A 13,111-nucleotide genomic window follows, 5' to 3' on the forward strand; every position below is an offset into this window, starting at 1 on the left:
ACTAAATTTTCACTACTACACTAGAAATAAATATATCTGATCTTTCAGACTAGAATATCCTACATATTAAGGGTAATATGTTTATAGGTTATACATATGTTTCTTTTAATTATCTAGATTTTTCTACTTCAAGTGGTCATATTTTTAATAAGAGAAACATAATATGCCTTATTAATATCTATAATAGTGCCGGTTATAAACAATTAGAGCTTATACACTAGATACCTATTTTAATTTCTGTTAGTAAATTAGAACAGATTCTCTAAAATAATAACCTCTCTTATTTATTTCTAACTCCGAATAATCTTCCGCTTATTTAAATACCAGATAATACATTTCTACACGTCCTGTCCGGAAGATATCGCTGTAAGGCTACTAAGAAATTTTTTACTAGCTTATAAGATTACTAGTGGATAGTCACACTTTTAAACAAAGATAGTAATAAGGCCTTTGTTTAAACAATTAATAATACTTACTTATATAAATAATAGTCCCGCCGGCTTTCCTTACTATGTTAGCCAAAGAGTTTGACAATATAATACTATACCTAGATAATAAACTATATAATAAAATTCAGATATATTATCTTACACATCAATGGGCATAATCTGTTAAATAGAAAAGTTGAATTATTTCTAGCTCTAAAAGGCGGGACTATAATCACCTGTATAAAAACCAAGTATATAAGCCTCTTTGTAATACTCTGGATATGCTGCTCTAGTTTCCGGCTATTATTATTTTATTTTATCTCGGAAATATTCGATGATTCTTTAGAATGAAGTGTAGCGAGGAACTAGCTATATATATAAAATATATTTTTAGCATGTGGACTAAAATCATATATAGAATACCAGGATATCTGCTAAATATTATCTCAGTTACTTATTTTCAAGGTCGCTGTCCAAGATGGTCTTCTACTGATAAAAACTATATTAATATCCTTTTTGTAAGTAGAAGGCTATTTGCTGATGTGTAAGATCTTATATATTATACTTTACTAAAAGAACAGTTATTTGTATTTAACAGTATTATTCCATCTATCACTACATTCCTAGAGAATACTAAGTACTTAGAGCCAGCGGCTATATTACTCAGAGCTCTTCTTCTTTATAAGTTCACAGGAATACTATGCCAGCAGATAATGTATCATTTTAGCCCTAATATAAGGTTAGGTAAAAGATTTTAGCCAGGATACTAGTGAATTTAGCTTATAGCTCTCCGTATATTCCTTTTTATAACGATATTTAAACCCCTACAGGACAAGAGAAGTTATAAAGCATACTTTGATAGTGATTATTGGGGCCTTCTAGCATATTCTACACTAGATTATAGCTTTGATTCTCCTATAATTCAGTAGATTATTAGCCATTATCCTACTTCAGATACACTACCTAAACTTCTTATAGACCCGAAACTATCTACCAATATAAGTCAGAGATAGAAATTAAGGCAATGATATAGCATGCCAACAGAAAATATATTTAATAATATTAGTCTTTATTTGTGTTTAAAAAACATGCAGCGTGTTTTATTACCGGAGCCAGGAGCAGTAGCTATTAGTATATTTACTATTGCACGTGAAATATTTATGTTTTTCTTTAATAAGAATAGGGAGATTTTTACTAATACTCACAATAAAGCATCCCCGACAGAGCAAAATTACGAGCCTAAACTAACAGAGTTCTCTATTATAAATATAATAATAGACAATCCAGAGAGCCAAGAAGATATATTATTATAAAATAATTAATAGCTAGAGCAGCATCCCGCAGCACAAAATAAGTATATAAATTTATCGCAAAAGATCTTAGTCAACAAAAATACAGAACCCCAAATAAATAAACAAAACAGACCGCCTGCTCTACCTTTACTACCATTTAATCTACCTAACAGCCAACCACAACCCTCAGGAGAAGTGACACTATTTTTAGTTCCAGACATAAAAAATATATTTAATATATAATTAATATAGGTTATACCTGAGCATAATACAGCGAATATCCAGATTTTATAAATAATAATATTATTTCCTGTTATAGCCAATCCTGAAGCTGTAATTCCAAATTTAAGTACTTTTAATATTTATATTTAGGAGAATGCGGTAACTAGAGAAAAGGTGGAAATATATCCTAACAAGATAAAAGATTATTTTAAAACTTTAGACACTAAGTACAGCATTTATATTTATAACAAGGCAGTCCTATATTATTTTAATAAAGCATCACTTTCTCTATTAAAGAATTTTACTTTTGAAAAAGAAAGATAGTGGTTTACATATTATAACAATTAGAGGCTTATCACAGTAAATCAGGAAGAAATATAATCTTTTATATAAACAGCAACCTTCATACTATATAGTAATAAGCTAAGTAGTTTCTATAATACGGGAAAGGACATGTAAGAACCAGATAAGCTATAACTATATTTTAGCCTATAATATAGTCTATAATATATCTTATGCACTGGCTTACGCTTAGGTGGCCTATGCTGTAATTTATAATAATAAGCCTAAGCCATAGCCCAGTTCTCGCTGGCCTACACCCATGGGGCCTGAGCCATAGCCCAGTTCTCGCTGGCCTACGCCCATGGGGCCTGGGCCATAGTCTAGTTCTCATTGGCCTACGCCCATGGGGCCTGAGCCATAGTCCTGTTCTCGCCGGCCTACGCCCATGGGGCCTGGGCCATAGTCCAGTTCTCGCCGGCCTACGCCCATGGGGCCTGGGCCATAGTCCAGTTCTCGCCGGCCTACGCCCATGGGGCCTGAGCCATAGTCCAGTTCTCGTTGGCCTACGCCCATGGGGCCTGGGCCATAGTCCAGTTTTCGCCGGCCTACGCCCATGGGGCCTGGGCCATAGTCCAGTTTTCGCCGGCCTACGCCCATGGGGCCTGGGCCATGGCCCTGTTCTCGTTGGCCTACGCCCATGGGGCCTGGGCCATAGTCCAGTTCTCGCCGGCCTACGCCCATGGGGCCTGGGCCATAGTCCAGTTCTCGCCGGCCTACGCCCATAGGGCCTGGGCCATGGCCCTGTTCTCGTTGGCCTACGCCCATGGGGCCTGAGCCATAGTCCAGTTCTCATTAGCCTACGCCCATGGGGCCTGAGCCATAGTCTACTTCTTGGGCCTACGCCCATGGGGCCTATGCTGTAATTGATTATTATAAACCTATGTCTATAAATAGCGCATGTTTAAAATATGCCACTTTAAAATATATCTAGTATATTATATACAAGAACTCCAGGACTATCAATAAAATCATATAGGCCTCTTCTAATCATATGGGAGAAAAATGTTCTCTGCGTAAAGTTAGCTTTTAGTATATTGCCATATAGATATAACTGATTATTTGCTTTGGCAAAGGCAGCCAGCTTTTTAAAGAACTACTATTATAGATAATAATATATTTACTCTTGTATTAGATTGCCAGATATATCTTATACTGTTTAGCTAAAGATTATATAATAAACTTATTAGCAGCCTTTAACAGGCGCACTTTCTTTCCTTTAAATAAAATCTTAGGCTTATAAGATATACACTATAACAGAATATAAATTTTACACAATCATAGTTTAAAATATTAAGAAGGCAGCCATTCAGTCTTATAATTTTTATATATTAGTATTTCTCCCTCTGGGCCTTAAATAACCAAATAAACCTTATAGTAAAAGAGCTTATTAATCTTATTACTTTGCCTAACAAGCCAAGCAGAGGCTTTTTTAAACCGCGACCTTTTATTCTTTCGGCACCACTTTTCCTATAAAATACTATTTATTTTTATTTAGTCAGAAAATAGGAGAAAAGATCTGGTTAATAGTACCCTATCTATCTTATATATATTTCTCTCTTAAGCGCCTGTGTATATTAAACAAAAATAGATCTTCTTATTATTTATTTAATCTGCCTGGGTAGTCTAATAGGCCTGCTTTTCTTCCGGGCATGCCTGGGTTTTATCTGTCCATAGTTCCCCCCTCGGTTCTTAGCTGTAGCCCTGTATTAATAGTCTTTATTATCACTCTCTTAGGGGCTTTTATGGTATTAAAGCTATAATAAATTAATATTACAGCTAATATATTGGCCAGGCACTATATTATATAATATAATTAGTATAAAAGGGTTAATTAAGGCTAGTATATAGGCAGTATCTCTGGCCATACTTAACTTTATTATCCTCCTTGCGGGCTCAAGGCTGCACCTGGTCGCTAATATTCTAGGGCTTAACCTGAACATATTTATCTTTATATATTATATGGCTGGCTAGATGGCTATATTACAGATATTAGTTTATATAATAATAGCCAATCAAACTATTAATATATATTAGTTAACTCTAGGATATCGCAAAGGGATCATGGCAAGACAGCCTCTATTTAATATATATAGTATGCTAATTATTACAGGGTACTTTATTTATTACCGCTCTTATTCTAGCCTTTATAAAGCCTGTTCGGCAATATATATATAAAATATTTGCTATACTATACTACAGTCTCAGTATCTGCTGCCTTATATTTTCCTGGATTTATATCCTCTGTATAAAAGCTGATCTATCGCCTTAGCCGCCTAACTTTAGTATTAGCTGCTTAGAAGCTACTAGTCTATTATTTTTTTTTAATATTCTTATCTAGTTCGGAAAAGTAGTATATTATAACTTTTAATTTAGTAAGCCCTTACTAATTACTAGGGTATATTAATACCACTAGAGCAATAACAGTAGCAGAGAAGTATCATACTTATTTAAGCTATATATACAGTTATTACACAGATAGGATGTTCATGCTGGTCAGACAGTATATATATATTTATAAATTATAAAGCTTAGGTCTTTTATACAAGCCCACTTATTCTCTGTTACCTAGTGGGATAGTCCAGGGCTCGCATGCCGCGCTTATAGACCCCTAGATAACAAAATATTAAAAAACCTGGGGAGTCTAGAGCAGAATATAGAGCTTAAATCTACTAAAAAAGATCAGAATAGATCTTCTATTATCTGGTTAATTATACAGCCGCAATAAGGACTTACGAGAGACCTCACTACCTATACTTCTTATACTAACTTAAGAGTAATTATTAATAGGCCTTACGGTGTTAATTCAAGTTTAGAACACTTCAGCCATATCATAATATTTACACAAGGAATTAGTATTACTGCATAAATACCATATATTAAGGAGGCTTTTTATAGCTCTCTTATAGGGAGACTTCCTACACATCAGATTTTACTAATCTGGGAGGCGTAAAAAGGTATATTTCACCAGATACTGTAAAGCATAACATACTAACCTCTTCCTAAAAGATCTTCCTATTATACAAAAATAAATAATCCACCTCTTAAAAGAGGACCATAATAATTATAATAAAATATTAGTAAGAAATTATACACTACTGTATATAACTGTTTCTGATATATGCTTAAATACTAGATATTTAATTATATATTATTAACCAAGTCGGAAGCCTACATTATGGCCGACGAGTAAAAAGGTTCTCTAGTACTATTAACATAGCATCTGTGCTCAGAGAAAAACTTAAGTCATACCGTGGTAAAATATTAATAATAGGTAAGTATCTATCCTAATTGAGCTCTTCTTATTAACATCTTTAGTTTCTGCTAATTATTAATTTATTTTTTCTCTAAAAAAATATTTATTAGAGCAGACCAAGCAGAATCACTTGGAGAAAGAAGTTAAATTATTATATCTGGATTTTCAGCTACACAAAGTGCCAAGCCGGACCCAGCAGATGATAGTAGGAATATAAAAGGATAGTTAAAGCAGACTATGCGCAGTTATTCCCGGGTGTAGTATATAAATATATTGTCTTCCCAAATCTTAGTAAGCCAAAAGAGATTAAAATTAAATATTATTTCTTATTTAATACTTATCATATTACTATAAAATCACCATAATCTACATAGCTAGACTTATTAACATCTAATTTTAAGAGTAAAGGTTTAACCTGGTCTTTTATAATAATAGCAAAACTACCACTCCACCTATATTATATAGAGCAGTATCAACAAGCCGGTAGCCTCATAGTCAAGCTTTTTAAAGCACAACACAAGCCTACAGATATAGAGGAGGCAGATACAATTTATCGCGAACTTTTTATAATTAATAAAAAAATATACCAGTACAATATTAAGCACAGTGTAAACACTAAGATGGGAATTATCGATCTTAATATATTCCTGTATGTATGGAAGGTAGAGGCCTCAGAGACCTATTTAGAGTATTTCTGCCAACTTTATTACTATCCTATAGATTAGGCCTACCTGCCGCCCAGGTCTGGCGCCAAATATTATCTATATAGGCCCGGTTACTAGACAGACTGTGACTAGGAAATATTAGAGCTGCTTTTACAATGTGTGTGGAGGCTGTGGATAGCAAAATCACTAGATAGTATTATTAAGGAAGTCGAATTTATTTTAATAAAGTTTAAATCAGACTTTAACTAATATATAAATTAACTACACAAGACATATGAGTACCCTTCCCCTTAGATAAATATTAGATTTCTCGAGGCAGATTATTTATTTAGTATGTACCGGGAGCTGGCAACATATCTGTATGATGAAAATATTAGGACTTATGCAGAATACCGCGAAAAGCTTCGGATAGAGTGTGTGTTAAACGGGTACCCTGGGAGCTAGGTACCTGGTCAGTTTAAGGAGGAAAAGAAGTAGATAGACTATATGTTTTACCTGGTTTCTATTAAAAATAGCAATAAGCAGATTGGTTATTACTTGAAAACATAGTATTCTACTTAACTGATTAAACTGACAGAGTTCACAGGGATAGTCCATCAGTTACTTACCTTAATTTGATTATGGAAAATAATATTAAAATAAGTTAAGCTAGCAATTAAATTGACTAAATAATATTCAATTACACTCGATCTCGAAATCGGCTTGACCGATACACACAGAGAAACTCTTTCCCGGTCCCACCGCCAAGACCTTAGCACAGATCATTTATTAAGCGGGCTGCATCAAACTGAGGGGCTCAGTAAGATGCGTCGTGTATATTACAGTAATATGTAACATAGATTACATTACGTGTATGAAAGGAAAACCCATGGGATTCCATAGAATTCTATAGTGGGTTTTTAAAAGTCATGTGGGGAAAGGCCACCTTGTGTAAGTAACTTGATAATCTGCTGGGAGGCGTCTATTTCCCACTCCTCTTCCTTTGGATGGTGTGTGCTAGTCATCACTTACGAGGTATCTCTTTAACCCAGAGAACCTTAATAAGTGATATTAGTAACTGAGGACTATTCTGACCTGTTAGCGGTTGTTTATAGGTGAATAATACTCTTAACAGTACTGAATGGTGTAAGCCTTAATTAATTATTACTTATCTTTAGTCTGTTATTATTATAGGCCTAAGAAAATAACTGCTAGTTCCCTCATTAGCTATAATAGTTATAGTGTTTAATATCTTAACCCGTGGGTTAATATATTATAATATATACTAATACCTGGCAACTTCTATTAGTTAACTGCCTCCCCGTCCGATATAAGCTGTATAAACATTAATCCCGTCTCCCCTATTAATTATGCCTCTCCCAAACAACCTGCTTCACAAAAGAATAGTGTTCCTTTACTCCAGTATAGTGATTAGGAGGAAGATCAAATATATAACAAGGATCCACCGACTAGTATCCATTATTTAATTAAGTAGAAGATCACTCTGAATAACAGAACAGTGGCTAAAGATACAGAACAAGATCTGGTTCTAGCCCCTTGATATTATTAGAGGCTTTTTTTATAACTAAAACTAAAAAAGCTACTTTTATAAAAATATCTGTATCGAAAACTTAAATCAGATAATATATCTATTATCGTGTCCGCCACTCGGCAGAAGGGCTTGACTCTGAGATTTAATAAAACTAATATTAATTAGACCTTTATAGAAAAATAGCTTTTGGATTAGGATAATCTTTTTCTTATTAGTAAGAAACTGAGGCTGGTTATCTTATTTAATTATATAGAGAATATCTTTAGCTTAAATGTAAGCAGTAGGACTATTAATAAATAGAGCACTTTATCTACTACCTAGTAAATACTTTAAGAGTAAGACTAACAGATCTATGCTGAGAAAGCAGCTTCCGGAGAACTGCCTGCCTGGAAAGAGATATATATTTTAATATGCTGTCCTAGACCCTGTGAGCTAGGCCCGCACTGTTGGCAGGATCCTTATAGGAAAAAATACTATAAACTCTACCAGGATCAGCTGGGGAGCTTAGTGAAATACGTACAAAATAATGGGATTTTACAGTCACATAAAGATATGCCTGGAATAATTTGTGAGTAAATCTATAGAGTAGAGAGATAATAGCTTGATAGACCGCGGGCTAATAATTAATCTATTGCTGAAGCAAGCTATCCTTTTATTAATATTATAAATATGTTTCTTATATAATCCCCGCAAGCATCGGGGTGGTCAGCATCCATATTTTTAGAGGACACTCCTACCTCTTCGGTTGAGGTTTTTGTTATCTATATTCTAGGCCTTTTTAATGTTGCTGTAAGAGAATATAATAGCTGGTAATAGTCATGTTTGGGTGATAAGATATTAAAAGCTGAGGTTAGAAAAGCGTGTGATATAGCCTTAGATAATAGACTGGATTTGGTGTAGATTGATAAAAACAAAGATCTTAATTACTTTAAGATGTGTGGTGTTAAATAGGGTATTGCTTGGTGTTTTATTAAGGATATTAGATACTAGGCAGAAAAATATAACAGATGTGTGACTAGTAAAACAGATATATAGTTTAAGCATTAATTAACCTGGTGGGTTCTTTTAGGCGCCTATATAATCTGAGATACCTTCCATGTCGCGGCTTAAGAATTAAAATTTATTAATTAATAGACTTATATTTCGGAAATGGCCCTCCGCGCTTGAAACCCTTGAACTAACTATTTTAATATATTATTTGAGAAATATATCAAACCCTTGGTTTGGATTTATTTTATACTTATTCTACTTACATTTAATAAATTGTTTTAGCTTAGAGAAGAACTCTTTAATAGGGTTTAAATCCGGTAAATAAGAAAAAAGATATATCAGCTTAATACTGGTATCTATATATATTTGCTGGATGTTTCCGGTATGATAAAATAAAGTATTATCCATAATAAAAACAGACTTTGGTTCTGGCCATCTGTTACAGTGCTAAAAGAGTTACTTGATAAAGTCTTTAAAAATATTAGTATTAGTAGCGCCCTGGAATACTTGATACAGGACTAGTCTATCTTAAGTATACGCAGGAAGTATCTGATAGTATCTGTCCTGGTAAAATTTGGAAATCTGAACTGGTGTTATACTTAAAGGTGATTAACTAGTTTATTAAAACCCAACCCTTTTATCACAGCCGGACTTATCCATGAAGATTAATTAGTAAGACTTGAAAGAAGATAGATTATAGAGATAGAAGTCTTGTAAATCTGTATTTTGTTCTTTTATAATCTGGCAAGCTGCTTTTTTTAATTATCTGACTGAAGCAAGCGCCCTGCTAATATTTTAAATTATTATATATTTTTTAAATTTGTTTTATAGAAAGAGGGCTATCTTATCTTGGTATAAGGTCGGCTTCTTTATTAAATGTTTATAAAGAGTTTCGAGCATAGGTGGTGTGATAGTTCGCGGGTGTCTAATACCATTTCGCGGCGCCCTAACCTTCCCGAATACTTTGAGGTTGGAGTGAATATGTACTATAGATTATTTACTGTAGTCACCTGTATGGGCCATCTCAGATATTATTAATGAGTTACTCTTGATTATATGATGAATGAGCTTGAGCTGTGGGGGTTTGAGGTTTGGTGCTATAGTATTTTTAATGAAGCGGAGTGGTTGTCTGAATGATTGTGTAATATAGACTTATTCCAGGCCCTATAGTAGATTAGTCCCTGGGTATACAGGCCGATAATAGATCTGATAATATCTATGCTAATAAATTTTATATAATTCCAGAGGATTCTCTGCAGTGTGATTGGTGCTTAGGAAATAATATTTTTAAGTAAAGTTATATACTGCTAAGGCAGTTGATCTTATTTGAGAGCTATTTATAATTAAGCTGATTCTGTATAAGCGGATTGGTAGGCCGTAGGGGCGGACCGAACCAGCTTGAACTGATGCAGTTTTAAAGTTTAATACCAGCAGGACTGACCGTACGCCACAGGTGGGTAGACGCAACCACGGCTACTCTTAGTCTTCTATGGTATGATTCTAGGGGCACGTGTATCTCTTAACTGGCCGGGTGTGTAGGCTCAGCTTAATCCTGCCTTTCCTAATAAACTCCTGACCTTATTCTTATGATATTAGTATTTTTTCTCCTATATTTTACACAAACTGATAGGTCAGAAATTATAAGATATAATCTGATTATAAGAGAATTAATCCACTATAGATGCTAGGACCTGATCCTATAATAATTATATAGTTGGATGGATTTGTGCTTTGCTGGTGGAGACAGCAGTTATAAAGCTAATATTAGACAAAATATATCTGTTTTTATCTTGCCTGCCAATAGACTAAAATATATATATTTTTGGGGATATCAGAGAATATAATGTTGTTATTGCTATCTTACTAACTGGTGTATATAGAACTATATCTGTTGTAATAATTGGGATGCAGTTGCTCTCTAGTTTCTATGCTATCTGCTTTGGCTTAATGGTCGGTATTAGTGGTGGAGTACTAAGCAGTAATACAGATATCCGACTCGGGGATATTGTAGTGAGCTAACTAATAGATACTTTTGGAGGCGTGATCTAGTATAATTTAGATAAAGTATTAAGTAGTGGTTAATTTAAGTAAATAGAAATATTTAATTAACTTTTTAAGGTTCTGTTAACCGCTCTCGCGATTCTCCAGGCGTATTATTTCACGGAAGACAGCTAGGCTGTCGGATTTATTTCTAACCTGGAAGCTAAATTATTATCTTATAAAGTTACTAGATTCACGCGACTGAAGTAAGAGGACTGTTTATTCTAAGCAGAATATAATTATGTTATATCTGATATCTATATTAATTGTAATTAATCTAAATTAGTTTTACGAACCCTATAAGAGTACCAAGAACCAGTAATTTATTACGGACTCATTAGATCAGTAAATTAAGTTGTGAAGGATGGCAGGCAGCGAGATTAACTAGCTCGAGATTTAGGTATATATTATTTGGAGATGGAAGCGGCAGGACTAATAAATAATTTTCTGTGTTTAATTATTCGGGGTATCTGCGATTACACTAACTCACATAAAAATAAAGAATAGTAAGGGTATGCGGCGGCGGCGGCAGCAGTCTATATAAAAGAGCTTCTCTTGGTGGTTATAATTAATTAGATTAACTATATACTAACTGCAAGAAACATACTCACAGACTCTAGTAAGAGAATATAAATTATATTCCTTTAATAATTTGAATTAATTGCTAAATGTTAGTTTATATATATAGTTCACTGCTTTAATATCCTTTTGGACCTGACGGATGTGCCAGTAATTAAGAATTTTATAGGACAGTAAGGTAAACTAGACTAACTCTGGCAGTATTTATGGCCCACAGATACCCAGTTACGAAAGGTTGTAATTATTTATGGGCTTGGAGGGATGGGAAAGACATAACTAGTGATTTATTTCGCACGAGATTATAAAGATAATTTTACTATTATCTTCTAGCTAAGTGGTAAGGATTAAGGCATGTTATTATAATCTTTAAGCTCTATCCTGCCCTGATTGCCGGGACAGTTGTGTGATAATAGGGTAATAAATAATGAGGAGGTGGAGTAACGAGCTAGAGAACTCTTAAAATAGCTAGTTATAGAGGGAAACTTACGCTGGCTGATTATTCTTAATAATATTGATTACTACTCCCCTTTTAATGGCCCTATTAGTGAAGTATATGATCTTCTTGAATTCTTTTCTCGAGCTGATTATAGCTCTATTTTTATTATCTCTTGGCTGCAAGAATTGACAGAGCTAGGAAAGGTATTTCTTATTTATAGACTTAACTTAAAGAATACAATTTAACTGCTTTTATAAAGTAACCATCTATTAATAAGGAATACAACTAAGAAGTTTAAGAGTAATCCAGGTATTAAGATACTCAAGAATTTAATCTTAATTATAATACTAATCTATATAGATACTATTGCCCTTGCGAGCAGACTGGATGGCCTTTTATTAGCAATCATCATTGCTGGGGCGTTTATGCGAGAAACTGGAACCAGTATCACGGAATATTTGCAATTTTACCAGATATCTTAGTCCGACCTACAGTTATAATTAAATCCTGAATGCTAGTACCAGCAAGGCAATATGCTGAAAATATAGATGATCTTATATCGTGATATTCAGCAGCGGAACGCGAACACAGCTAAACTGTTACTGTTCCTTGCTTGTTTTGATAATTAAAACATCTGGTTTAAACTAATAAAAAATAGTTAATATAGCTCAAATCTCCTAACTTGGCTGGAAAAGATAATAATAAGCGGAATTATATTTAAAATTAGTGTTAAGGCTCTTATCGGGTTCTCTTTACTGGAGGCCAAGGAACAAGAAGGGGGCTATATTATATACCCGGTGGTACAAGACTAGTACATTTACCTTACTAGTACAGATAAAACTTTAAATTTAATTCAGCTTAATAAACTAGCAGTGGTATTTATTGGGTATACTGTCCTTAGTGCAAGTACCAGAAATTATTCTAAGGTTCAGCAATGGCTTATTCCACACATGAATTATGTATGTTATAGGGGCTGTCTAGGCTATAATATTACGGTATAGGGAGCATTCCATAGCTTAGGAGTCCTCTACTCTGATTATAGCAAGCTGCAGGAGGCCGAGAAGTTATACTAGCGAGCACTAGTAGAGAAGGAGAAGATCCTCAGTCTGGATCATATATCTACTCTTAATACAGTTAATAACCTTAGAAGTCTCTACTCTAATCAGGGCAAGCTGCAGGAGGCTGAGGAGTTATATTAGCAAGTACTAGCAGGCTGTAAAAAGGCCCTTAGTCCAGATCATATATTTACCCTTTAAATAGTTAATAACCTTAATAATCTCTACTTTAATCAGAGCAAGCTGCAGAAGGCTGAGGAGTTATATTAATAAACACT

At 34.0% G+C, this 13,111-nt stretch overlaps 1 protein-coding gene across 1 annotated transcript; it reads right to left on the reverse strand.

The window, feature by feature from the left end:
- Positions 1-2,611: 2,611 nt before the first annotated feature.
- P170DRAFT_362473 (uncharacterized protein) lies at positions 2,612-3,073 on the reverse strand (the record flags this gene model as incomplete). The annotated part of the gene is made up of 1 exon (XM_024844525.1): positions 2,612-3,073. A coding segment is annotated over one exon (462 nt), but the record flags the coding sequence as incomplete, so codon positions are not given.
- Between the last annotated feature and the right edge of the window lie 10,038 nt (positions 3,074-13,111).

This window comes from Aspergillus steynii (assembly GCF_002849105.1).
Source record: "Aspergillus steynii IBT 23096 chromosome Unknown P170scaffold_6, whole genome shotgun sequence".
Lineage (NCBI taxonomy): Eukaryota > Fungi > Ascomycota > Eurotiomycetes > Eurotiales > Aspergillaceae > Aspergillus > Aspergillus steynii.